Source organism: Elgaria multicarinata, chromosome 9, assembly GCF_023053635.1.
Source record: "Elgaria multicarinata webbii isolate HBS135686 ecotype San Diego chromosome 9, rElgMul1.1.pri, whole genome shotgun sequence".
NCBI lineage: Eukaryota > Metazoa > Chordata > Lepidosauria > Squamata > Anguidae > Elgaria > Elgaria multicarinata.
In genome coordinates this window covers 79,207,763-79,235,425 of record NC_086179.1, presented here as the reverse complement: position 1 = coordinate 79,235,425, position 27,663 = coordinate 79,207,763, and the positions used below count along the sequence as shown (strand labels likewise).

Here is a 27,663-nt window from a genome sequence, read left to right as displayed (position 1 = left end):
CTATCAACTTCCGGCTCTTTTATACCCCACTGTTTTATTCTCCAATTTTCGATATCTATGACAATTAGAATTTTGTTTCTGATGGTGCCTGTGGGGTAGACAGAAGCAAATAAGCAAGTTATATATCTATCATAAGAATATTTAAAGCATTTTATACAAGTGATGCTGGAGGACTCTCCCAGTTCTAGAAGCATCTACTTCTAGGAACAAGACAGCATCTGAAGGAGAACCATCATATCTAGCTACACCAGACCTGTGAGGTCTACCAAAGGATCCATTCAGGTGAATTTCAGTTTCTACTACACAGATAGGCCAGGTATGAATGGTGTCTTATAAATGTGTGGGAGCCAAAGCACCAATAAAGTTTTAGTAGCAGATGAACATGTACTGCTTTACTTATTCCTACTGTAAAGCATGGAAATACTAGAGTTTCATCCCACGTACCCGTATCCCTCGAATTATCCCCATAGCTTAAAGTTGTTGTTGTTGTTAGCTAAATCACACCCCGGGTGGCGACGCTCCTAAGACCCTTTGCATACCAGGAAAAGGGTTTAAGGGGGGGAAATATCAAAAATCATAAAAAATCAACGGATGACTCAATCCAATTCAAATTTGGTATGCTGAAAGCCCTCTTTAATATCTATTACTGTGCCAATTTTGATGTCTTTATCTTTAAAACTGACTCAGATGGAAGCATCTGTTTAATTTGCAGTTTAAAAATAGCAAATCCTCCTCCTGCACCCCCAGTGGCCACTCGGAGAACAACAAAAGATTCGTTTTTAAAGGAGTCCAAAATATGTCGGCTCTTTTGGCTAAGAAGCACAATTAAGGCAGGATGCATGGGAGTACTTCACAGTAAAAGCAGATTATAAATTGGAAAACTTCGGAGTCCTTTGCATGCAATTCATAGTGATTGCACAGTATAATGCTGGTGTGATGAAGCTACTAGTTAGGCTACTGAAAGAGCAGGGGAAAGTAGGCACTTGCATGGGCATACTCTGTAATTAAGTTGTCCATGACACTAGTTGTCTCTGTTCTTCCTCACTGTTCCCTTCAAAATAAAAGGACTATCCACTAACACCCTTTAGGGGAGCTACTTCAGTCTCCAAAATGCTCTTAACGTTACTGATTATAAAATAAAGTATGCCTTACCATGAATCCCCGACTGCGTAGACTTCCATTTGTATTGATTATGTAATGAACTTCCCTTTCCTTTTCCTGTGATGGAACAAATGTTCCAGAGTTAAGAAGGAATATTGCTTTTTCTTCTTTCATTCAAGGCATCAGTTAATTTTTAATTTTGCTAAATTGACATCAGTCACCCTTCTATCAGTATGATACTTAACATGAATTGCATTATGTTAACTAAATATATTTCCCGACTAAGTTACTTCATGTTACTAGTGTGCCTTCTGTGTATGGATGAATGCTTAGTAGTACTAACAGTGGTACTAGCTCCACAAAGGCCTGTTTGCAAATATACAGCACTGGTCTCCAGGATAAAATAGAGAAAATTCACCTTCTGAAATGAAGATGCTACCAACTATGATAAGCAAGCCCAAATGAAAGGCAGCACATCCTTACCGTAATAGGCTTGAACTTTGGTGAGCTGACTGCAATATCCTTTCTAACCAATATATATAAAACTGCATCATGAACAGTAAGGAAAAACATGGATGGCTTAATTTCATCATCAAAAAATCCACATATTTCCAGTTTATTGAGAAGGCCATCTGTGGGGAGTGAGAAAACAAAACACATTAAGAGATGTAGAAAAGAGTTCAGGGGGAAAGACACACATCTTGAACACTACATTTGAATTAATTTAACCTATTTTCTTTTCAGGACCAGCCCTGCCATTAGGGCTGGCAACCAGAGAGGTAACAGGCAGGGATGACAGGCCTGTGTGTCACTACCTTAGTCTGACTAAAGGAGGGAGATCCAGGAAGACAAACTTCCCCGCCAACGAAGTTGTTCTAATAGGCCACAACTGGCCAGGTGGTATCCCTGATCCGATGGCTTCTGGGACAGGCTGACTTACGAGTATGAGTAACTTGGACACTCTGCTCTCATTTCTCCTTGCTACCTGTGAATTGCCTTGCCACACCGTGCTACAAACCCTGCAGGAGCTGGGCGTAACATTATTTGGTGCAAAACAAGAATGACCTTGCACATTAAAATCTAGATTTATAGTATATAGTAAGGCCAACTATATATTGTAATTTAGTGAGATCTATTTCCAAAAGTCTATATTAGCATGCACACTCGTACGTAAGGTCTGCTGAAATTAATGGGAATGTTTCACAAGTAAGTACTTTTAGCAGAAGGCAGACTAAAGTGTAAACTTTGAGCATGTTATTGCTGTTGTTTAAATAGGAATGGAACTGGGTCGGCTTACCATGCGCTCCCACAATATATACATCCACATCGATCCTGATAAATTCTTTCAAAGTCTGTCAAAGATGAAATGAGTGGCCATTAGTGATGGGTTGATAAAAGTATACATAAACATTAAAGAAATGTTCAGCTTTCTAACTGCAAAGCAGTGGTCTTAGGGCTGCCTCACACAAGCTGACCTTTTGGCACACTGAAGTACTGCCATATAAGCAACTGTACCACTTCCATGGTCAAATCGTTGTATCCAATGAATGGCACATCTGGCAGGAAGCCTTTTGCCAACTGCAGCTTCATCATGCCGGAGATCCATGTGGCAAAATAGACATGGCGCATCCATCATACAAGGTAAAGTAAGTTTAGAAGGGTGACTCAACAATGGCTAACGCTTTTGCAGTCCCCTTGGCATTGCTAAGCTGAGTAGTGGTGGCGGTGAGTTTTGTGTTTCCCTTTCACGCCATTAGCAAATGCTGCTGTTAGTGAAGTTAGTGGCAATACATTTCCCCCCACTTCAGATCAATCGTAGCAGATCAAAATAGAGAGTAGTTTTCTCATGCAGCTCTCCTATTGTCACTAAGCCCTTCACATTAAAAAAAAAATCCTTTATTTGAGGATTAAACAAATGAAAATGAAAATATCTGGATATTGGTGGAATAGGTGTATTGGCACAATTTGGAGGAAGTTAGATAACCCCGAAGGAAGTTAGATGTACCTAGAAATGGGGTGGGTGGGTTTCATGCTGAGGCTACCCATGTGTCTGAATGCCTTGTCTGAGGTGTAAGAGCTGGAGGAGAAGCAGCCTTCTTCAACATGGTGCCCTCCAGAAGTGTTTTTTTTTTAAAAAAAACACACAATTGAAATATTTATATACCGCTCCTCATTCACAAATTTCATTGCAGTGGACAAATTGAATAAAAGAATGAAAACAGAATACAATTAAAATACGTTTTTAGAAACAAAAGTGCAATAAAACTGTTGCTGGTCATTACGGGAAGGCTTCCTGGAACAACAACATTTTCAGGAGGCACCGGAAGGAATTACAAAGTTGGCACCTGCCTGACCTCCAGAGGCAGGGGCTACCACGTTGAAGGCTCTTCTCCGGTGGACTCCAGTCAGACGGTAGGTTTATGTGGGACCACCAGGAGCATGCCCTCCAATGAACTCAGTGATAGGGGAGAAGGTGCTCTCTCAGGTATCCTGGTCCCAAGTTGTACAAGGACCTTAAACCTGGCCCGGTAACTAAAAGGCAGCCAGCGACGTTCCCTCAGCAAAGGAGCTACACGTTGGATTGTGGCAGGGAATGATGGGAGTTGCAGTCCAATACATCTGAAGGGCATCTGGGTGGGGAAGGATGGTTTAGTGGGAGAGCACATGTGTGGTGGCTGGTGGCTCCGAGGTCAGTGGGGCAGTGAATTTGCTCCAGGTTTCAGTCAAAACTCTAAAGGAGCTATCCAAGGTATGGAAGCACCTTGGATAGCCCCTTTACTGGTTCTGACTGAAACCTGGAAAAGATTCACTGCCCCACTGACATTGGAACCACCAGCCTCCACTAGTGCAGGACCTGTGACAGATCGCTGTTCAGCCTCTGCTGAAATACCTCCAATGAAGAAGAACCCACCATGTATGGTATAAAAAGAATGTGATGCGAATATTATTTTTATCCCAGTGTGGCAGAGTAATTAGACTGTTGAACTTGGGAGTATTGGGCATGGGAGAGCTGGGTTCAAATCCCCATTCAGCCATGAAATCCACTGGGTTGGTTCCAGTCACCATTTCTCAGTCTAACCTCTCACACGGTTGTGGTGAGGATAACAGTGAGGTGAGGAGAGAGAATTTATATACTTTGCCTTCAGTTCCTTGGAGGGAAAGTGAGATATATAGGTAAGGGAAATAAATACATAAATAATGTTCTGCTTCTACATTTGTTGGAAGTTGTACAGAAGGCAATTACCTCTTTGAGGACTCTCATAGCGGAAACGTCAAGAAACGATACTGCTGAGAAGTCGAGGATGATGCTGTGTATGTCAACTCTTGGAACTGTGATGTTGGGAGGAAGGTTGGAGTTCCAGTCTATCTGCATTGGCAGACCTTTGGTATCTAGGGGCTGATCCAGTTCTTCAATTCTGTTGTTATCCAGCTCTTCATCTGAATCACTCAGACCGTTAACAGTGCAAAGAAATCCTTCCTGTGTTAAAGACAGAAAATGATCAAAATGCTAAATATTCATACAAAGATGTCTCAGGACATGTCATCGTCAGTGTTGGTATTCAAGGTAAGCTGTTTACCTGTAACTTTGAAGAATGTAAGTGAGAAACAGCAAACATTAGACTCTGGGCACTTTTATGTGATTCTTCTGGACTCTAGATACTATCTAAGGAATCATAGTGAAATATGTTCACCACACAGAGTTAGCTGAAGAAACTGTCAACTCGGTATAATCTCAAATCCTTCACCGCTCTCATACAATTGAATTCCAGCTGTGTTGTTGTTACCTTTGGAGAGGAGCCCCAGATATCAATGTAGTGTCTGGGTATATTCAGATCAGGAGAAGCGTTCATCAGGTATGATGGCCCCAAGCCATGTTCCAACGCTAGTATCTGCCCCCACCACTACCCAGTGATGATTAAGTCTTAACCCTTTCTTGAATGAAACTTGAGGGAATTTGAATCCTTATGGAAAGCATTGCTTTTCCCTACACTTTTAAAATCTTATATTTAGGAAAGGAATCCTAAACCTTTTTTTTTTAGTGTTGTACTTTGCTGAACAATGAGCATCAGCAAACCATAATTTGGCCCTTATCCTGTACTCTGTAAACTTCACTGTGCCGGGTTGGCACCGCCTCCCTCTGAAACCCTGCGGTTTCCCTCTCCTGGGGTGGCATCAAGTAATCCTGACACTGAGGAGGGAACGTGGAGCTTCTGGACGGCCATCTGGGTACCAGAGTTGCCCCTGCCCTCTTCCTGGTAGAAGTTAGCCAATCGTCAGTTGCCTTCCACCAGGCACTGTCCTGGTTTCCCCCCAGATTGGCTCCAGAGTGATGTCAGACAGCAGAAGAGCCATACTGACATTACTCTGATTGAAAAAGTTGGGGTAAATCCCCAATTTTTTCAATCTGCAGCTTCACGGGAAAGCCCCATGGTGGCTGTGAAGCTGCACCTGCGTCGTCCAACTGATATAGCGCAGATCCACAGTCATGGTGGGGCTTTCCCCACATATAGACAGTCCCCAAGAAAGGTTTGTTGAAAGGAATGGGACACTTGAAAATTGGGCAAGAAGTTTGTACCTGCCATTTCATTGATTCAGGTTACTTACAGGTGTCACTTGAAGCTCTCTGTTTTTCAACATCCTTCTGATTTTCCTCAAAGCTTTGTTGCGCTTGCGTAGAACCCTCAATGGTTTGAAACCAACCTAAAACATTTATTTTTTATCGGTTTATAGAAGGAATGTGTTTTTTTAGTCATCATGCTGATAAATTCCAAACACATTTTCAAGTGGAGAATATGGACTTTGGTTTAAAAAGAGATACATTTTCTTTTCTGCCCATTTTCACCACCACCTTGTCCTGAATTGTAAGAAGTTTTAAAGGAGTCCAGCACAGGAAGTGGAATAGGCACACGGTGCTCCAAGAAGCATTCAGAACATCATTAAAGTGAACCTAATTAATGCAAGAGGATTTTTGAGAGGGGTGTGTGCCTTGATGGCTACCACATTGGTACCATCTTCCCCAAAACCCTGCAGTTTTGCTCTTACAGGGTTGCGCTGGGTAATCCTCATGCCAAGGAGGGAGCATGGGGGTTCTGGCAGTCATCTGGAACTGCCCCCCTGCCCTCTTCCTCCTTCCGATGACCAATTACTGGTCTCCATCCACCTAGGCCCTGTCTAGACGTCGTACTGAAGGCGCATGCATGCGCCCCAAGTACGACCCCAAAACGATAGTGTAGACTACAGCCAGAAGAGACAGAGGAGGAGGCGGCAAGGACGCTCCCGGATTCCCCAGGGCCCTGGACTCCACCCCACCCCCTGGATTGACCACGGAGTGAGGTCAGACAGCAGAAGGGCTGGGATAACCTAGCTCGCAACCTTGCCGCCTCCTCCTCCTCCTCCATCTCTTCTGGCTGTAGTCTACACTATCGTTTTGGGGTCGTACTTGGGGCGCATGCATGCGCCTTCAGTACGACATCTAGACAGGGCCCTGGACTCCACCCCGCCCCCTGGATTGACCACGGAGTGAGGTCAGACAGCAGAAGGGCTGGGATAACCTAGCTCGCAACGAAAAAGTCAGGGTAAGTCCCTGACTTTTTAACCATAGCTTTGCAAAGCCCTGCAGTGGCTGTGAATCTGCAGCTGTGTCATATAACCAAGATATCTCGTTTATTTGTTGTTTCAACCATCATGGTCATATCAACTTTACAAATACATAGGTAAGCACACAAAAACTTTACAATACAAAGAAGTAAAATACAAAAAGATACTAAAAAGGTTTTCATTAAAAGGTGCTCACAAATATATAAAAGTTAGTTTTAATACAAATAATTAAAGTAAGACACTAAGAATTTACATTAAAAGGGCCATAAATGTATAAAAGTTAATACTACTGATATATTAGAACATGTTAGATTTCATCATTACAGTTCACCATATTGACCTCTATGAATCTTCTTCTCAATTTTTGGGCAACCACTGCGAATCTTGCAACTCTGTCACAAATTTGTCAGCATCAGAGAGCAAATATATAACTTTAACTTGGTCATCACTGTTAGATATATCCCGTAACAGATTCAAAATAAATTTTGTCCTGGTTTCAGAATACAGAGAGCAATATAATAAATAGTGGTTGAGGTCCTCTACTACTTGAGCACAACATATACAGTTCCTCTATTCTACAGGTATTTTACAGTAACGGCCCTCTAAGTATTGTGAAGGCATAGTTTGGAAACACAATGCCAAAAATGCCTCTCTAAAGGATGCTACTGGTAACTCATGTAGATAGCGCTCAAATCCGTGAGTTAATTTTAAAAGACACAGGTGTGGAGAAAACTACGATTTTTTAATTACTTCTAGATCACATTGGGAGTAAAATTCACCCACTTTATTTTTTATGTGGCCATGCTAGACCTAAGGTTTATCCCTGGATCGTCCAGGGGTCAAACCTGTTCATCTAGGTGACACACAGGGGATCCAGTGCTCAGGCAGGGGCGAACCCTGGATGATCCCAGGATAAACCTTAGGTCTAGCTGTGGCCTGTGTCTCTGAATCTGATCCCGGGGCCATTCTTTGAGAACCTGGAGTATTAAGTCAAAAGTTAACATTTGCTGTTCACACTTTGCTACCCAGGTGGATATAACTGAGACAGTGACTATTCTCAGCCACTGTGGGGCTTAAAAGATGTAAAGTCAGCCCCAGAGAGAAAGCGATCTCACCACCAGTACTATGCTTGCCAGATGCTGCTAGAACAAATGACCCTGAAAAATAATTTTGGGCAATAAATTCATAGTGAGAAGAATGTGGGGGAAACCCTAAACATGTCATAAATTGTTGAATGAACACCAAGTTCTTACTAGCCTGTGTCATATCTACTATTTAGTTTAAAAATATCATTTTCTTATTAAAAAATAAATAAACCCTCCTGTGAAAAGATTGAAACTTTCCAAAGATTCAGGAAGGAGAGGAGATATTTATTGTCTCATAGTGTATTGTTTACACAAAAAAAAACAATTTCTGTTAAGGAATTATCACCAGTAAAATGCTTACCGCTGCAGTCAGTTTGTCCTTGAAGAATTCGATATTAGCAAAGAAGATTGGAGATGGACATCTGAAGATCTTCACTCCCTCTGGTTCGTATATCTAGGCCACAAAATATTACCTCTTATTTTAACACTTCCCATCACAATCAACTTGCAAACATTAGCTAGTAGAATTAGAATTCTTACATCTGTGTAATCTTTTCTGTTTCTATAGATGTCACTTCTTCCAATATTAGCCAAAAGTGTGCATTTTGGACTGCAAAATAAATGAAAAAAAATTGAATGAGTTGACTAACGCAGAGTAAGAGGGATCATTCAGTTGACATTTTAATATGGAACTGACACTACCACCTTAGGATGCCATCCTGTGCACACTTGGAAGCAATTCCTGTTGAACACAGGGGCACTGTTACTTTTTTCTTTTTTAAATGAATATTGTGATTTAAAGCCAGTTTAAAAGTAATTTCCTTGTCCCAGGAAATCCTGGTAATTGCAGTTCTGCAAGTGTTCTTTAGCAGAGAGCTCACCAGATCCCCAGTAAATTACAGTTTATGTGGATTTGGAGTGTGGGGAGATATGAAGGTTAATGCAAAGTATGGTAGTTGCAGTCCAGCACATCTGGAAGGTGCCAGATGTGTTGATGTAGACTGTCCAAGTAGCAACCTGGGAAATGTGACCACCTGTAATTAAAACAAGTTGATTGTCAACACAAGCACAATAAATTAAATCATAAAAATGATGAACAGAAAAAAGATCAGCAATAATTGTTTATTGTACTTAATAAATAAATAAGTACTATAAACTCTTATTGTAAACAATGATTGCTGATAATGGATTATCTTGTTGCTGTTTGTCATTTTTATGATTTCATTGCATTGCACTGTATTTGTGATGAATTTGTGCTTTATCATTAAGCTGCTTCAGCTGACAAGTGGAGGAGAAGTGGAATAAATGTTTACTCACAACTGTGCACGAAACACGACAGTCAGGAGTTCAAATCCTAGTCCAGCTGCTAGTCCATAATCCAGCCCCAGTAAAATAGCACTTAGGAAGGTCGCAATCCAGATAAACTGATAAAAAAAAAAGTCCACATCACCATGAATACACTCTGTGATGAGTAAAAGCAAAGAACGAGGAATAAGGCACTCCTGACCCTGAACACCAATGGCACAGCCATTGAGTCGAGGATTGAAGTCATGATAAAGATAGTAGGAAGGATTCATGAAATATATTTATTGCAGAGAGAGGCATCCAAGGCATTTTATAATAATATTTAGGTGTGAGACTTAAGGTGCTTCCAGATGAGGTCTTTGTTACACTATTGCCCTTTCTTCATTCACGGAATTTTACAGAGGGTCCAGACATCATTGTCTTCTGCTCATAACCCTCCCTTGTTTTTCCACCACTTCTTCCATCTTTATTTTAGCAGAGAAATTCCATTAAGGAAGAAAAGATGGAACAGCTGCATGATACCTTCTGATTGCTACTGCTAGGATCTTTCTATCTGGAAGCACCCTTAACGCCTCTTTGGCTCAGGAACTTAGCAACATGATAGTTAACATAGGCAGGCTAATGCTCCTTCTGGTTCATTATTATGTATTCTGAGGAGCAGCAAAGGTGCATTTTCTATGGCGGATTACCTAGCCTTTGTATCTGGATTTGTAATAATAATAATAATAATAATAATAATAATAATAATAATAATAATAATAATAATAATAAATTTATTTGTTACCCGCCTCCCCCTCTGGATTGAGGCAGAGTACAACACAAATGCAAACACCATAAAATACATATAATTGATTAAAACATATAAAACTAATACATTATTAAAAGGAGCACATTATTAAAAGGCATCTTAATGCCTGGTTGTCTTAATAATGCCTGGTTGTCTGAGTTGTCTCTGGAATGTGTGGACAAATGTGTTTGTGTGTGTATGTATTATTTGGCTTCCTCATAAATCGGAGTGCAGAACCTCAGGACGGGGGGGGGGGTGAACTTGGACTTCTGGCCTCCCTAGGCCCCACCTCCTTTCCACCAAACACCAATCACATTTTTAAAAAACTTTTGTGCAGTTCTTCCTCATTCTAAAAACTTGTAATACCTTTCCGAATCCTTAGAGCTTCTCTACATTATGGGAAATCCTGTTGGTTTCCCACTGCTGTTGCGTTTTCTGTTTCTTTGGCGAGATTCATATGCATTGGATTACACAGGAGGAGGAGAGTGACAAGGCGGAAGTTCCTGCTGCTGCTTCCCAGATCTCCTTTAAGGGCAGTTGAATCAAGGGAGTGCCTCCCTCCCTCCCTGGCAGATGTGCAAAGGCGGGGGGTGTCTTGTTGTCTGTTTCCTCACAGCCTCCAGGAAAGCCAGGACTTACTTCTGAGTAGAAGTAAGATTTGGCTGTAAATTTACAACCCTCGTCACACTACTTGGGAGTTATCCCCATTGACCCCAACGGGACTTGCTTCTAAGTAGACACATGGTAATCGGATCTGCCCCCCTTTGTTGCAGGGAGGCATTTTACCCTCTACTCCCTCCGTTCAAAGTCCTTCCTCTCTTCTTCGGCAGGTTCATAGCACAATGCCAGCTTTACACCCTGCTGATTTCTGTGATGTGTTTTGAAATGGAATAAGGGTGTGGGGGGAAGCTATGGGAGACCTCCTGTTTGATTACAGCATCATTAAATTGAACAGGAAACTTCCATGAGTGGCCAGAAACAAACGTGCTATAATGGCTTGTTTAGAGAAGCTCTTAGTTTCTGGAAGTAATTTATTTTATTTATTTTATTTTATTTATTACATTTCTATACCGCCCAATAGCCGGAGCTCTCTGGGCGGTTCACAAAAATTAAAACCGTTCAAAGTATAAAACAACAGTATAAAACCATAATATAAAATACAATATAAAAGCTCAACCAGATAAAAACAGCAGCAATGCAAAATTACAAATTTAAAACCATGTTATTTAAAATTTATAGATTGTTAAAATGTTGGGAGAATAAAAAGGTCTTCACCTGGCATCTAAAAGCATATAATGTAGGTGCCAAGTAAGTCCAGTTTATGCTAAAATATGTTGGTATGTTTGGCCCCACCTCTTTTCCCTTCAGCCCACCCACCACGGGAATGCGCCCCCTGACAGCTTCTCAGAAATATTATTCAGCCCTCAAGCTGAAAGAGATTCTGCTCTCCTGTCATAGATAATCTTCTTAAAATTATTGTTGTCGTCTTAGAGGTATACACAATAGTGTGTACATTCCAATGATAAGGAAGAAATGTATTTGCCTATGGTCATGCTGCAGATTAGCACAATAGTTCCATGAGCAAACAAGCTGAAAAACGACAAGCAGTCAAAAACTGCACATACATCACCCCAGTATCAGGATTTACTTTTATTTAGGGTGACCATATGGAAAGGAGGTCAGGGCTCCTGTATCTTTAACAGTTGTAGAGAAAAGGGAATTTCATTTGTATTCAGGCAGCACCTGGTGAAATTCCCTCTCTATAGCAACAGTTAAAGTTGCAGGAGCCCTGCCCTCTTTTGTACATACTTTTATGTGTATCTAGGGTGACCATATTAAAAGGAGGACAGGGCTCCTGTATCTTTAACAGTTGCAAAGAATTATTATTATTATTATTATTATTATTATTATTATTATTATTATTATTTATTTATTTATATAGCACCATCAATGTACATGGTGCTGTACAGATAGGATTTCAGCAGGTTTCATCTATCTATCTATCTATCTATCTATCTATCTATCTATCTATCTCATTTCTATACTGCCCAATAGCCGGAGCTCTCTGGGCGGTTCACAAATATATGGAGAACTTGGTGAAATTCCCTCTTCATCACAACAGTTAAAGTGCAGGAGCTATACTAGAGTGACCAGATTTAAAAGAGGGCAGGGCTCCTGCATCTTGAACTGTTGTGATGAAGAGGAAATTTCACCAGTTTCTGCATATATACAAATGACACCTGCTGAAATTCCCTTTTCAATACAACTGTTAAAGATAGAGGAGCCCTGTCCTCCTTTTCATATGATCACCCTAGTGTATCAGACAAAATTAATAAAAACACCAGTGGAATCTGGACTGGCCGTGGCAGTTTTTATGAGCAACCATCTTTTACAATACGTTTACATAGGCTTTAGACCAACCCAAAATGAAATTCCAAGTGGGTTTCATGCTGAGATTCATTATTATTTACTTACACAGTCATACTTGTCCTTTCTCCACAAAATTATGATCTCTTTGAACTGCATCAGCATTCCCTTTAAATTACCAAGAACCAAAGCTGCGAGGACTGACTGTCAATGAAAAAACAAAATACATCTTATGTCAGGCAAGAAAAAGCAATACTTGATAAAATAGAAATAGGGAAGTGTATCCCAGGGTAATGCTGCTGCTTCTCTCCTTATTCCTGCTATGGACCATTAAGGTGTCAGTCTTCATCATGTGTAATGTATGTACTGTGGTATGAAGCATATTGACAGCACATTAAAAAAAAGTATTCTATTCTATCCTGCAGCTCACTACGAGGATGTGGTGTTACATGCCAATGCCTACTGATCTTAAAAAGAGAGAGAGGCCATAGCTAGATGGGGCTTTATCCCAGGGTGATCCCCGGGATCGTTCCTGAGCATGAGACTGCAGAATGTGTGGCCAGGCGCCGTGGGTTGACCTGGCTCTGCGCAATTCCTCATGACGAGCCGGGAGCTGTGCACGGGGTGCAGCGCTCCTAAGGAGCGGTGTGCCCATCGAGGATAGGGTGAGTGTTGAAAGTAATTTAAATTTTAAAAATTACTTACTGTTTGCGCATGAGCATTCGTGCGCTGCTGCCCCTTTAAGTTAAAAAAAATGGCAGGCGCAACGCCTCTCCTTCTGAAGTCGTCACACGTTGCCTGTAAACATAGGAGGGATCTTGCGATAAACACATCGCGAGATCTTCCCTCCTCTGTCACGGGCTAACCGGTAGGTCTAGCTAAGGCCAGAGAGTAAGCAAGCCCAGCATAAACCAGACTTTTTTTTTATTTAAGTGATGGAAGCTCTTTTCACAGAAATTATTCATAGAAAGGCTAGAATTCTCTAACAAATTCTGAGCTGTGATTCAAGAAAACTGTATAAACACGAAAAGGGGGATTCAGATCGTTAGCCAGACAGAGGATGCTTCTGCCTCAGCTGGCAGTTCATGGGCACTATTAAAAGATGAAAAAATGCCAATTGTTTTATTACAATTGTCATTAATGATAATAAATCATTAAGTCAGAGGTATGGCAGGAAGTGCCAAGGAACAGGGCCTACTTGGTGGTGGGGCCTACTTGGTTGAATGCCCTTCCAAGTGAGACCCATCACGCCCACAAGGCCTTGTATTCCATGTCTTCAGAAGTTTGGTTAAAACCTGTTTGCTTAAGGTTTCTGGTTGAATATTTTCTATTCCCTTTTGTTTTGTCTGTTATTATTACTACTGTTCAGTAATATTTTTGGATTACTGCTCTATGAACTGCTATTTTTGTTACTTAATTTACTTCCAGGCTCATTATGTTAAGTGCTGGTTTTCCACGTTTAATATTTTATGTACTGTTGATCCACATATTACATATATATATTGGCCATTCTATTGTTGTAAGTCACGTTGAGATGATCTTTAAAATAGGTGATTTTTTTTCCAATGAATTAAAATAAAATAAAAATAGCATTACTATTGGGAAGTAGGGCACCATTTTGATTTTCTGATTTAGCCACCAAAATGTCTTGGCTTGGGCCATTTCTGATCATCAAGCTTTGTTGTCCTGCTGTGAGGTAATTCCTTCTATAGAAAAGGAGGTAGCTATGGCCAGTTCTGAAGTAACATGCATAGTCATTCCAGACTATGGAACAATCTCCCTGACGAGGCTCGCCTGGTGCCAACGCTGCTATCTTTCCGGCTCCAGGTTAAGACTCACATCTTAATCACCCACATCTTTAGTTTTTAATGGCTTTTAATGCTTTATGTGTGTATGTTCTGTGTTTTAGAATTTTAAATTTTGTATACTCGTTTTTATCTTAATTTTAGAATTTCTGTAAACCGCCCAGAGAGCCCTGGCTAAGGGGGCATTATAAATAAATAAATAAATAAGGGGGAGGGGATTGACTATAGACCCAACAGTTCATCAGTGCATTCTTCTGGCTGCTTTGCATGTAGCTCCAGATTTATCGGGACACTTATATATACAACCTTCCTATTGTAGATTATCACTAGCTTTTCTGAATGGTGCTACAGGACAATGGAGCATTCAGGTTGGTATCAAAGTCTGGTGAGGCAATCCTGGAGATGAAGATATGGAGGGATTAAAGCAGCTACTTGAACTGGAATGCTGCAAGAAGCCACATTGTTGTTCAACCTGGGGGAATTCCACACGTCGTACTGAGGCTGCTTCCATGCGGCCCTAGTGAGACGTGAAAGCGATTGTCTCTTCGCCAGGCAAGTTACACAATCGCTTTCACGTCGCACTGGGGCCGCATGGAAGCGGCCTCTGTACGACATGTGGAATCCCCCCTGGTGCTATTTTGTCACTTTCTACAGTAACAAGCTCCTTTACAGGTTGTATCTGTAATAGTCCTTGTTTTACCCTATCAGTTATGTAGAGATAACAACCCCACACTTTGTGACTCCCATTTGCATGTTGATCTGGGGTATATTTGACAATTGTAGCATCAGTTTCCAGTGATAAGGATTCCATCCTCACCCCACCCAGTCCTGTAGGAAACAATGACAACCTTGTCAAACGGAAGTGAATGTTATGCACCAACCTTCTGCAATGGTTCTAGGAGATGACCAATGGCTAGGATGGCAACCAGGACAACGACAGCTGACAGGAGTCCCGCAACCTACATGAGAAAAGTCCATTGTAAATCTGTGCCTTAGAAAAAGCATTTCCTGAATTCAGATCTTGCAGGGTCTTGAAGTGTCTGATACCTGTGTCTTGCCTCCTGTGCTCTCCTGTACCCCAGACCTTGAGAGTGAAGTACTTGCAGCAAATCCTTTGAATACGCCACCAAAGATGTTGCTTATTCCAAAGGCAATTAATTCCTTTTAAAAAAGATACCAAGACGATATTTATATTCAATGGCCAGACAAAGCATCTCTGACACATGCCATCACGGGCAATTCATTCATTCGAAGTGGCATTGGGGTATGCATTGCTTGCTTACCTGATTGGCATCTAAGGTGTAATCGTGCTTGATGGCATATACTTTAGCCACTGAAAAGGCTACAGCAAAACCAACAATTGCAATGGAGAAACCATCACCCACGCACCTTTGGAAATACGTTATATCTGGTGGAACAGGAGCCTGAAACCTGAAAATGAAAGTGAAGTCAGAGAAAGGCTTAAAAAGTCAGAGAAAGGCTTAATGAAATATTCTCAGCATGCTAAGACATAGGAATTTCCTGCTCCCTGATTAAATATGCATAGACGGGCCAAGCACAAAACGCAGCCTTGGCAGGCCAGCAGTGATATAATGTGGGATATTGGACTGTAGAGACCAATTTAAAATTAAATAAATTGAAAACCCAGCTAGATAGCAGTCGTCTCCACCTCCTAGGGTATCTGAGTGCCAACTTTGTAAAAGTTGTTGTGGTGGCAGGAACTGGAAGGAGAGAACAATGCTGCAGTACAAACATTCATAGCATGGATGTTTGTGGTGTGGGTGCATGTGGGGAAAATCTGGTGAGTTCTGTCTTGCCTGTGGTCAACTGCAGCCTTTAAGAAATTTGGTTTTGGATTAAGATTTTCCACTACTAAATCCAATTCTTAATTGAATCCAGTGCTTAACCTGAGCCTTTTTTTGACACAATTATAAAAATATTTATAGAGCAGAAATGCTTCTGGAGCATCTGCAGAGCCCCTTGTATCACTGCAGAGTAACCACAAGCATCATGCATAACCACAAGCATCATGCATTACCCGTTATCTAAGGGAAGGGTTCCCAAGTCAGAAAGCATCACTAGGTAGTAGGGCTGTCTCTACTTGTCAAATTCCCTCCCAGGGATAGCCTGACATTCCACCTTTCGTTTCGTCTCTTACGAAGGCTAGTAGTCAACCTTCCTATCTGGCGACACTTTTTATTTTATTTATTACATTTATATCCCACCTTTTTTCCTCCAAGGAACCCAAGGCGGCGTACATAATCCTCCTTCTCTCCCATGTTATACTCACAACAGCAACCCTGTGAGGTCGGTTGGGCTGAAAGTCTGTGACTGGCCCAGAGTCACGCAGTGGGTTTCCATGGCCGAGTGGGGACTAGAACCCGGATCTCTCAACTCCCAGTCCAACACCTTAGCCACTACACCACACTGGCTCTGTGGTGTTGATCTGCTAGAGCATTGTTGTTGGCTGTTGGTTTTTAGTTGCACGTGTTGTATTCAGTGGGTTTTATCTGATATCAGCCTAACTTAAGCAACCATCATTTCAATGCGTCTACTCTATAGGACTAGCATTAGATACAACCACATGTGTTTGTTTGTTTTTTAATTTTTAAATGGGTTGGAATTTTTAATGTGTTTTTCTGATATTAATGATTTTATTGTATGTTTTTTTTTTTTTGTTTAGAATTGTGGCCTGCTGGTGCTATTCCATAGGCATGTGTCATGTTCTAAAGTTCGCACAGTGCTACAGAGGTTCCATCAAAACAGAGGCCCATTTTGTTTCGCTTTTCTCATGCAATCTTCTAGAGGGAGGTGTAGAACAACCGTTCCATAAGCAGAAGTCCCTGTTGGGTTTATTTAAATCAAACCCAATATATCACAAGATGTATTTTCAGATTATGGTTGTGGATTACACCTGTTTCTCCGCGGTATTAAATATACATTTAATTATGGTGCTGCATCCGGTGTGTCACAGTGCCTTTGCTCATTCTTTTGCACTACTGGAAGCCACTGAGAGCACAACAGGAACCTGGCGCTTCCTAAAGCAACTCCAGAAACAAGCTGACACATTCATTTCTGAAATGGGACAAATCCATGAGGTTCCCTTCTGCAAACTCCACTGACCTGCCCCATTCCGAAAACTAGTGTTTCAGCTCATTTCTAGTTGCTTTAGGAACCACTAACTTCTTCTTGCTCTACCAGTGAGTCCTACTGGTGCATGGGCAGTGTTTTCCCCTGCAAAACTGTGGCAAAATTTCCTCCTGCGGCCTCACTTGTAATGAAAAAATAAATAAATCCTAAAAGGTGTGTTTCCCATTAACATTTACAAATAGTGTGTACTTACCCACTTTCTAGGTTTCCAATAACGTCTACATTGAATTTTTCTTTGAAATTGAAGGCATAGGATAGCCCAGCTGCTATGACCGTCTAGAAAGGAGCACAATACATAAGGTTTCAACGAGTGTTTCTCTGGTATCCTTTAGTAATATATGTCATTTATCTTCAGATCCTTACCTCTGTGTTGTTAAATTCACCTTCAAATATTATCTATTAATATTTGAAGTGCGGGAAATAAAAAACTCATAACAATGACCAAACCATCTCAGCATAATTTTATCTTGGGATAGCTTGGTAGTTATATTGAAATGGGAAGACTGGCATTCCATTGTTGCCCAGTTTGAGACCATTTCTTGCATGACCTTGGGGGTATCTTCACAGCGCTGGGTTGTTCCCTCCCCAAACCCTGCGCGTTCGATCCTGCAGGGTTGCGTCCCATTAGTGCCATGCAAAGGAGTGAGTGCAGGCCTATCCAGTGGAATTTTAGGATGTTTTTAGAATGTTTTTAGGATGTTTTAACAATGTATATTATGTTTTAATTCAGTTTTATGTATTTTATATTTGCTGCTGTTCCCCGCCTTGATCAGAACGGAGAGGCGGGTAAGAAACATATTATTATTATTATTATTATTATTATTATTATTATTATTATTATTAGGATCATGAGAGGGGGAGCTGCTGCTGCCATTCCTCCCTGACTTTTCCCCATGGATTGAGCCTTCCCTCCAGCAAAAGGGAGACTCTTCTCCCCACGGAGAAAGTGCAGAGGTGTTCCAGCGGCCATTTGACTCAGCCCCTCCCCAGGCAGGCAGTGATCAATCAGGGGTCACCATCCACCCAGCCATGCCTCTGACGTGACCCCGGAGCAGCGGCGACAGATGGTGATGCACTGTCCTTGCCACGCTCCAGACAAAAAGGCTGTGGTAAATCCCCAACTTTTTTGCTTCGGAGCTTCAGGAAAAAGCCCCAGTATGCTTGTGCGGTGGCTTCTGCACCACATAAATTGACCCCAAGCCACTGCACACCCATCCCAGGGCTTTCATCACATATAGACAGCCCCCTTGTCAATAACAGCCTAAGAGCATAAGAACATAAGAAGAGCTCTGTTAGATCAGAGCAAGCCCCATCTAGTCTAGCTTTCTGTTCACACAAAATGGTCAACCCAGCTGCCCACAGGAAACCCACAAGCTGGCAACTGGTGTATCTATGGTTACTGCCTCTGATACTGGAAGTAGCACATAGCCATCATTTTGGCCACTATTCTGTTGCTTTTTAAAAAAGGCTATAAAAAGCCTACTGGATTCAGGTTGTTTCTAAAGCTAGTGGCTTTTATGTATGCCCTCCTGTCCCACCTGATAAGGTGGTTTAGCCTTTTTTTTAAAGAGCAACGGAATAGTGGCCAAAACGATCCAAAATCAAATTTCTGTACTTCATATGTATGTTAATTTTAGTATACCACTGAGGAAGACCATATTGGGTCGAAACATGTTTGGTTTGGTTTTATTGTTTATTGTTTTTAATTGTTGGTTTTATGTAATGCTATATAGTTCAGATGTTCTTGAAGTATACTGGACAGCTTTGGTACATAATATATTAAAGACACCTTAAGCAATTACCTGTATATGACAATTGATAGCGGAACTATCATCAGTCTTTCCACCCCTTTTCCCCAGTTCACTGCTTTTAATCGCAAGGGGTTAGGCTTAGTTTCTTTTGCTTCTCTACAAACTCAGGAGGAAACATCAATTGTGGAGGGTTATAGGAAACATTTTTGGGTTTTTGAGTATAATGGTCTTGTTTATCTCAATATAGATAAAAAATTAAATTGTTTGCAACAGTACATAGAACAAATTATGATTAAAAAAATTCTTGTTCTTCTCTATATCTATTTCAAAAAGATAAGGAAAAATCATTACCACAATGAGTTCAATGGGGATAGGTACTGGGAGCTTGGTTTTATACCGGTCATTTATTTCTTTGACCACAGACACAATAACCAAGATTATCAGTGCGGTGATGACATCTGCAACGTTCGTGTTCGTAATCTGACGAAATACGTCTCTAAGTGTCTGTTATACAATGAAAAAAGAAATAGTGTTCTAAACATGATGTTGCAGAGAAGATGACGACAATATACTTAGCATTTATATATCTCATTTCAAGTATTCAAGGCACTTCACACATATTATATGACAATAGCCTTGTAAAATAGGCTAGTAGTATTACCCACCCAATAACCAGAGCCAGCATGGTGTAGTGGTCAGAGTGCCAGACTAGGCCTGGAGAGGCCTGGATTCAAATTCCCACTCATGAAGCTCATCATGGGACTTTGAGCCAATCATTCTCAGCCTAAGCTACTTAATAGAGTTGAATAATAATAATAATAACAATAATAATAATAATAAATCATAATTAATACAATTATTATTATTTACTGTCTTTCATTGTGAAATCACAGGGTAATATACAAAATTCATTAAAGCAACAATTAAAGTAAAATAAAAAGATAAAAACAACCTGACATATCATGCACTTAACTTTTCAGAGGAATAGTGGAATGTCATAGATAAATGTTGATTTGGGGCTGGGGAGGCTGAGAGAATCGTGGCTTGTTATAGTTCTTTAATTTAAAAAGGCACTTGTGTATTTAAGAGCATTTCTTGTGGTTACTTTTTAAATACCTCATAACAATCAGAGAGAGAGAAGGGCTCTGAGGAATAATCACATGTGTGTATGAAAGACATACCCATATAATTCCCAATGGTACGTTATATCCAGGAACTGTCAGTTGAAAGATGAATTTTAGTTGGGACACGAAAACATGGATAGCTGCAGCTGTAGTGAATCCACTTATTAATGACTGAGATAAATAAATAACTATGAAACCAATCCGTAGGACACCCAACAGTAGCTGGAACACAAAGAAATAAATGGCATTTGTTTGAAAATCAAATAGAAAATAAATGGCAAACATAAAATAGATATTTGCTAATTCCCAAGTAATAATACTTAATATCTATATACTAAAGTACTTCATATGTTAGCTCAGATTATTTCATTATCTCATGTAGATAAAGAGGCTTTCTATTCGAGGCTGTTATTGTGTCCTTGTGCTTCCTGACTCACAGTAGTTTGTGGGTCCTTTATATGATGTCGTCATCCTCCAGAGCCTATCCCATGCTTTGCAACCATTATTGTGGCCTTTTCCCCCTAATGGAGGAAGGTCTCATACTTTTTTCAACGGTGTTATAGAACCCTTGTGTAATACCGCAATGCCACCTTGTTGCGTAATGGAACATATAGAGAGGTAGAGAAAGACACACACCCCATGAAAAAACCATGTAAAGGAGCCAACTTTAATCCCGCAAAGAATCCAGAAGCAGAAGCCTAAATAAAGGTGTGGGTTAAATGCCTCATGTAGAAAAGCCCTTAGATATTACCATAATCAACATGAGAGCACTGCTCAAAGCACATCACTGTGATGGGCTTCATGTGGGAACTGTAATGTTTAGAATTTTCTTTATCCAATGTGTTGACCAGGATCGTGAATTTAATTAAAGCCAGTGACACTGCCATTGGGCATATGACAATACTGAGATGCGTATGCTGCTGCATGCAGTTGCAAGATACTCACAATGGAAAGATTTTAATTACTTCTTCTGCAGAGAAGAGATATTTCGCTGTGTTACTTTTGGGGTGAGGATAACTAATATTAAACTTGCCCCTAAAGTATTTTTACAGCAATCTTGTAAGGCAGACCAGTATTATCATCCCACACTACCCAAGTAGTACTGAAGGTGAGAGATGGCGGCTCTTTTAAAGGCACCCAGTGCATTCATTGCTGCAATTTGAACCAGGATTTCCTGGTTTAACACAAATACCTTTAACTCCACCACAACATCTGCTTTTTCCCCAACTTCTCCCACAATCTTGTCACAATATTGCTTGATGAATTGTGACTCTGAAATGACTCAAGTAAGGTGCCGAGAGGCCATTTTGGGTTGACTGGTTATTTCTTGGGGATTCAAAGCTTTAGTGTATCAAATAACAGAGGCTTGGCATATTCCTTATCATCTTAGAACTACTTGTTCATCAGTGCACATGCTTTCTCCTAGCATTGATGGATGCATCAGGGATGGATAAACAGATGAAGAGAAGATATTATAGATACTGGGTAATATCCAGTTCGGCACTGGCCCTAATATAAATTCCTCAGAAAACCCGTTGTGCCAGCAACGGCTGCTGGGATAACACGAGAAGTCACTTATACTCACAAAACATAATTTATAGTAGTGTTAGTGCAGAATGGGATACTGTCTGTTGTTTGGAATTTGGTACCTACCTGAAATATGCCAGCAAGCACAGTCACAGATGCTGCTACCATTACTCTTTCCTCAACAAGCGTTGAATTGATTGTTGATGTGCCATTTTTTTCATCAGGTTTCATATTTAAAACTGCTCCTCCTACCATCAAGCTCAGCACAGGAAAGGGGCCTACATGACAATAGTGTTGGATGAGGAAACATTATTGCTCAATTTAAAATATTTTGTTGATAGAAGAAACATGTTTAATTAATCATTTAATAAACATTGCTTATTGAAATAGTTTTTAGGTCTTTACACTGTTTTAGTTTTTTTATGTTAAAAGTTTTAGATTATTTTTATTATGTTGTATTTTTACAAATTGTTGTAAACCACCCAGAGTGCTTCCTCTATGGATGGCATAGAAATGAAATAAACAAACAAATAAAAATGAATGTACCATACTCTGCTTAAGTGTGAGAGCACAGAGTAAAGATTAACGCACCCCCCCATCCCCACTGGGCATTCATTAAGATGTTCTTCAGGCATTGAAGTCACACAATGTTCTTCGTCTTGAGATTTGTTTTCTGGGCAACCTAACTGGGTTATTGATAAAATAATTTATGCTAACAATGAGCTCAGTTCTCCCATTGCTGGTCCTTATGTAGCCAAAATGGTACCATCCACACCCAAGAAGGTGGTATTAGCCTGCTCAGGAAAACCCAAAGGAATACAGAAGTACAAAAACTCTTTAGAAAAATATCCTTGGTGGGCCCACCCACAAGCAGCTCAATGAGGTTGGAGTGTGTCTAGTGGCACTGGAATGCTGGCTCACTGTTGGAGTTGGGGTAGGGAAGAAAACTAGAGGGAATGGAATGGAACATCCTAGAAGATGCACTTCAACATTTTATTACAGGTCCAACTTGTTCAGTTAGTTCAATTTTACTTGTGAGCTGAAGACCGATGCCTGGCAAGCAACCTTGAAATTCAGCAGGTTGCAAGGTATTTTTTGGACAAGTAGAATTAGAGCCAGTTCACAATGGCAAGCCCTGAGGTTTACATGTGGCTTCAATGGGAGTGAGCTTTACAGTTATGTGTCCTTCACCCACCACATAGAGAATCTTTAGTAAACCATGCCTGTGCTACTAGGTCAGCTCACACAATGCATGTATGTACGTATGTATGCATTTATGGCGGTGGACAGATCACTTGGGTGGGACCCACTTGTATAAGTGCCTGTGCATGCAAATTCTGGTTTAAATTAAAGGTTCTAAGAAAATATGAGCCTGAGGCTTGGTCCTCCACTCCACCCTAGTACATCCTACATATGAGGGTCATGCATCAATAGTCCCCCAGTACCAAATCAACTCTGACTGAGTGGTACATACATAGAGTCTCTGGTACACACACAGCTCTATGAGAAAAAGGGCTGCCTCATTCACCTCTGTGTTAGGAAAGGCTTGGTATAAATATGCATGGAATATTTCCCAGCATGAAAGTAGATAGATCATCATTTACTCATATATTGCTTCATGTGTATGCATCTAAAACCACAGAGATTTAAATCCCATCCATATTCTTTATTCCATGTCTCAGCCTGCGCTACCTACAGAATGCATCCTACTTCTACATATTAATTTTGACATATTTGCATGTGATTCCAGAAAATATCACTTTGATGGGGTTTAACATCTTGTTTTATGGTATTATATGGTATAGTTGTAGAATAGCGGTGTTGGGGTCACTTCCTCAAGAACAGTGTAGAGGAGCAGTTCTTAGAACTGATCCGTGAACACAACTTTATAGAAAAAGTTGATGTGGGGTTAATTAAAAGCTTGGTGGAGATAGTATAACCTAAAGATTCATTGGAATGCAGTTCAACTTACCCACTGATATGTGTCTGGAAGTGCCAAAGAAAAAATATATAATCACTGGGAAAAAAGCTGCATAGAGTCCATAGCCTGGAGGGATATTTACCAGCAAAGCAAATGCTAGACCTAAAATGACAGAGAAAACAATGCAAATCACATTGGAGAATATTCCAATGCTACCACAGGGCTAGCAAAAGCAAATGCTAGTGCAATGGGGCACTAGTGCTTGCTCACCCAACTGGAAATTAGCCCAAATTAGCGCTTCCAGAATGGGACAAGTGAGAGGAGCTCATGGAAGGGATCTCCACTGATGTGTCTCATTCCAGAAGCACTAATTTAGATTGGTTTTTGAGATTGGAAAGAAATTGTTTACTAAATTTTTAAACATTAAAAACCATTTACCTTGTAAGATAGCAACAAGCCCTGTGCTAATTCCTGAAACAATGTCATTGAGAATCCAGTCCTTCAAGCGGTACGCAGGTAGCCAGGAGACGATAGGAAACAAATGAAGAGCAACTTTCTTGGCTTTTTGTGGAGTGCAGCTGAAGAGACAGTAATTTAAACATGCAAGAATTTCAGTACAATATTCCTAATGAAAGGATAAGGATGATGTAATGGAAAGAAGTTTGATTTAAATTTCTGTTACTGCTACTAAGACTAGAACTAATAATTTTTCATCAGGGAAGTCTATGTAGAGGCAGATCAACCAGCAAGTATCAAATGCTGTTCTCACAGAGAATAATTTAGTCATGATTAATAAAGAATGTATTAAAGAGAATATATTCTCTTTAATAGAGAGAATATAGCTGGTGAAAGCCCGATTGTAGCCAGAATTGGGCTACAGAGAAAGAGGGAGGTGTCACCACCCTTGGAGGTACCTCAACATTTTTGGAAAACAAAAAATATTTAAGGGAACCAAAAAAAAAAAAAAATCCAAATCAGCTGAATGAGGAATAAGCATGCTCAGTTGCAATGGATGCTGAGTATCTGTTGGGGAAGGGAAATGGCGGAAGGGGTGGAAAGCAAGATCCTAGTAAAGGAGGACATTGCTGGATAGCTTGAACTCTGAACTGGAGCTCTCCATACAGCCATATTTTGTTGCATATCCCACTTGTTAATTTATTATTTTTTAAAAGTCCTATACTGCCCTTCATTCCAAAGATTTCAAAGGCAATTTAGGAAAACTCATAAAACACAGCAATAAAACAGCATTTGATAAAGCTTTTTAAGCACACCAAGTCCTTTCTCACCTTTGCTGAATCATCCTGACAGTACGGAAGCTGACATCTGTTCTGGTGGGATGACTGTAGCTTTAATATTCCTATAACCATCAAACCTCAACAGGTCAAACTTTTCATATGGAAGTTATCTGCATGCCTGGAAAAGCTTCACCTGTGTAATTTCTGCTTGTCATGGAGTTTATAATGGTACAGAAACCTTGGCAGAAAAGAGTTGGCAGCCCAACTTCACAACTGCCCTCTAGGTGGCCATCTTATACCTGTTCGCAGGTCAGGAACTGGAGACAATTGTTTTGCAACTATTGTGTTCACAACTGAGACATTCAGCACTGCCTTGTTGTGACAATGTGGAGCTACATTCTGAGCCTTGCATTGACTGAGTTGGGGGATCTAAAAAGCTGTCTGGCTGTGGTAATTCAGCTTGGGTTTCAGACTTGCAGGAGTAGCAGTGATGTTCAGTGGTTCCATTCCACACCACTCCCCCATTTTTGAGATACATATTTCTCCACAGTTTTGAGGTAGTCCCTTTCTTTGACAGGTTTTTGAGGTAAATTTATTCCGTGGTAATTCAGCTTGGATTTCAGACCTGGAGGAATGGCATTGATGTTACCCCCCTCCCCTATTTTGGAGGTAACTATTTCCCCACAGTTTTGTAGTAACCCCATATTTCTATAGGTTTTTGAAGTTAATTTATTTTAGTGTTATTATGTCATTAGACATTTTCAAATTTAGTTTTTTAAAATTTATTAAAATTATTTACAACATTTGTATGCCATCCTGTAACATAAAGTTCTCTGGATGGTTTACAATAACTTATATAATGTTCATTATACAGAAAAGTTTTACAAACAAACACACACACACACACACACACATATCTATATCTATATCTATCTATCTATCTATCTATCTATCTATATATGTCCTATTCCAACAAAACAAAACAAGTGGAAAGAATATCAGGAACAACAGTTATAAAAGAAATGTTAGGGATGGAGCATGGTGAAGAGGTGAGAACATTCCAGAAATGTAGTAAAGTAGGGTGACCATATTTTGGAAACCAAAAAGGAGGACAACATGGTCGCCCCCAAGGGGGCGTGTCCAATACCAAGGGGGCGTGCCCACCTGAACATAGCCTTGGTCACATGTCTGATTTTACAGCACACATTTAAGACAAATCTGTTCTACATAACATCTTAATGTTAAAATCACTGAAATAAAGAACAAGTGAGAGATTCAATGTATCTGAAATTAACTTCACTCACTCCTACTTTTGTAGGTTTGCTGTACTTTGAAGCTTTTGCTATACTCTGTGTGTTTCATTCTCCCCTTCCCTCAAATATCTTTTCTGACTGTATCTTCACTCATTGCAAGCTGCTGTTGTTGTTAACAGGGTTTGCTACTGGCCCCAGATCTGTTTCAAATTTGGTATGGCTAAAGCTCTACCTAAAATCTATCATGGTGCCAACTTTCAGCTCTTTATCTTTAAAAATGACAGTTTAAAAATAATAATTTTAAAACCTCATTTTTTAAAAAAAATCCTAAAAAATCAATGGATGAACGGATCTGTTTCAAATTTGGTGTGGCTAAAGCGCTACCTAAATCCTATCATGGTACAAAGTTTCATCTCTTTATCTTTAAAAATGACGATTTTAAAAATAATAATTTTAAAACCTCAATTTTAAAAAAAATCCTAAAAAATCAATGGATGAACGGATCTGTTTCAAATTTGGTGTGGCTAAAGCTCTACCTAAATCCTGTCATGGTGCAAAGTTTCATGTCTTTATAAGCATTTTTGTTAATTCCCATTAGAGCTGCTCTTTGAAAAAAAATCCGGATTTCCCCTCCCCCACCCGGATTTGCCATCAAAACCCCAGACAAATCCGGGCAAATCCGGTCATATGGTCACCCTAAATGAAGATGCCGCTGATAGGCTTTATTGAGTTCCATTTCTGACCCACCTTATCTGTCCCTTGGGCTCAACATATTAAAAAATACAATGAAATTAACCTGGGCCATTAAAGCCCACCCACCCCAAATATAGTGCTTTCAGAAAAATTGTTAGGTTGAAATTTTAATCAGCCCCCTGGGCAAAGGAGCTCTACAGCACTGAGGCAACCTTCAAGAATACATTTCTGTTTTCTTATTTGAATGTGATACATAGCTGGGAAGATTGAAACATTGTTTTAGCGATGGCTATGGAACATGAGGAATTGGTGGGTCTCCAAACAAGTTGGGCCCAGGCCTTGAATTCCATCTGGTAGTTGGTACAATAAAGTTCCATACCCTTTAGATGGATTTTGCTTCCTCATCTGGGTCATAGGGAGCATTATGCAAATAGAAAAGATTTGAGTAACAGGTGAGAGGTTTGATTATATGCGTTGAATTAAACAGAATGAAGATTAGTCCTCTGTAACATTTCTTTCTTTTTCTTCTTTTTTCCTTTCTGCATACTAGAGAAGAATATGCAAGACCCACTAGAAACAACTTATTGAAAATCTTTATTGGAAACCAACTAAGGATCATAGCAACTTGACTGAAAACAGAGAACTATTACCCCATTGCACACAATCATTTGTTTCTTATAGCAATTTTAATACATTGCAATTAGAAACAATATATATATATATATATATATATATATATATATATATATAATAACAAAACAAAATAAAAGGGAGGAAAAAACCAGAAATCACAACACTGATAACAATGATTTCAAAAGAATGTCTCTTACCTGAAGCGGACTCTGAGATTATCCAGAAAGGTTTTATGGTATCTATGTACTTTCTGATGTTCTTCATCAAATGAAAGGTCTGAATATACTGGCCGGGCCACAACATACTGGTTGCCTACAGGTTCAACCAT

At 40.1% G+C, this 27,663-nt stretch overlaps 1 protein-coding gene across 1 annotated transcript; it reads right to left on the bottom strand.

Annotated features, from left to right (window-relative positions):
* On the bottom strand, positions 1 to 27,663 carry SLC26A3 (solute carrier family 26 member 3). The gene is made up of 20 exons (XM_063134923.1): positions 27,533 to 27,663; positions 23,960 to 24,099; positions 23,573 to 23,683; positions 21,727 to 21,878; positions 20,131 to 20,295; positions 19,301 to 19,453; positions 17,392 to 17,474; positions 15,332 to 15,479; positions 15,096 to 15,209; positions 14,930 to 15,007; positions 12,352 to 12,447; positions 9,102 to 9,208; positions 8,325 to 8,394; positions 8,146 to 8,238; positions 5,707 to 5,802; positions 4,346 to 4,579; positions 2,399 to 2,453; positions 1,585 to 1,733; positions 1,153 to 1,218; positions 1 to 88 (listed from the first exon to the last, which is right to left on the bottom strand). The coding sequence occupies exons 1-20, from the start codon at positions 27,661 to 27,663 to the stop codon at positions 65 to 67; spliced, it is 2,265 nt and encodes a 754-aa protein (XP_062990993.1). The 3' UTR covers positions 1 to 64.

Coding starts and splice junctions, on each gene's coding strand:
- SLC26A3 (XM_063134923.1), bottom strand. CDS start 27,663: ATGGTTGAACCTGTAGGCAACCAGTATGTTGTGGCCCGGCCAGTATAT. Junction 23,684..23,959: donor GCTTGTTGCTATCTTACAAG/GTAAATGGTTTT, acceptor CTGTCATTTTAG/GTCTAGCATTTGCTTTGCTG. Junction 9,209..12,351: donor GAAAGGACAAGTATGACTGT/GTAAGTAAATAA, acceptor TTTTTTTATCAG/TTTATCTGGATTGCGACCTT.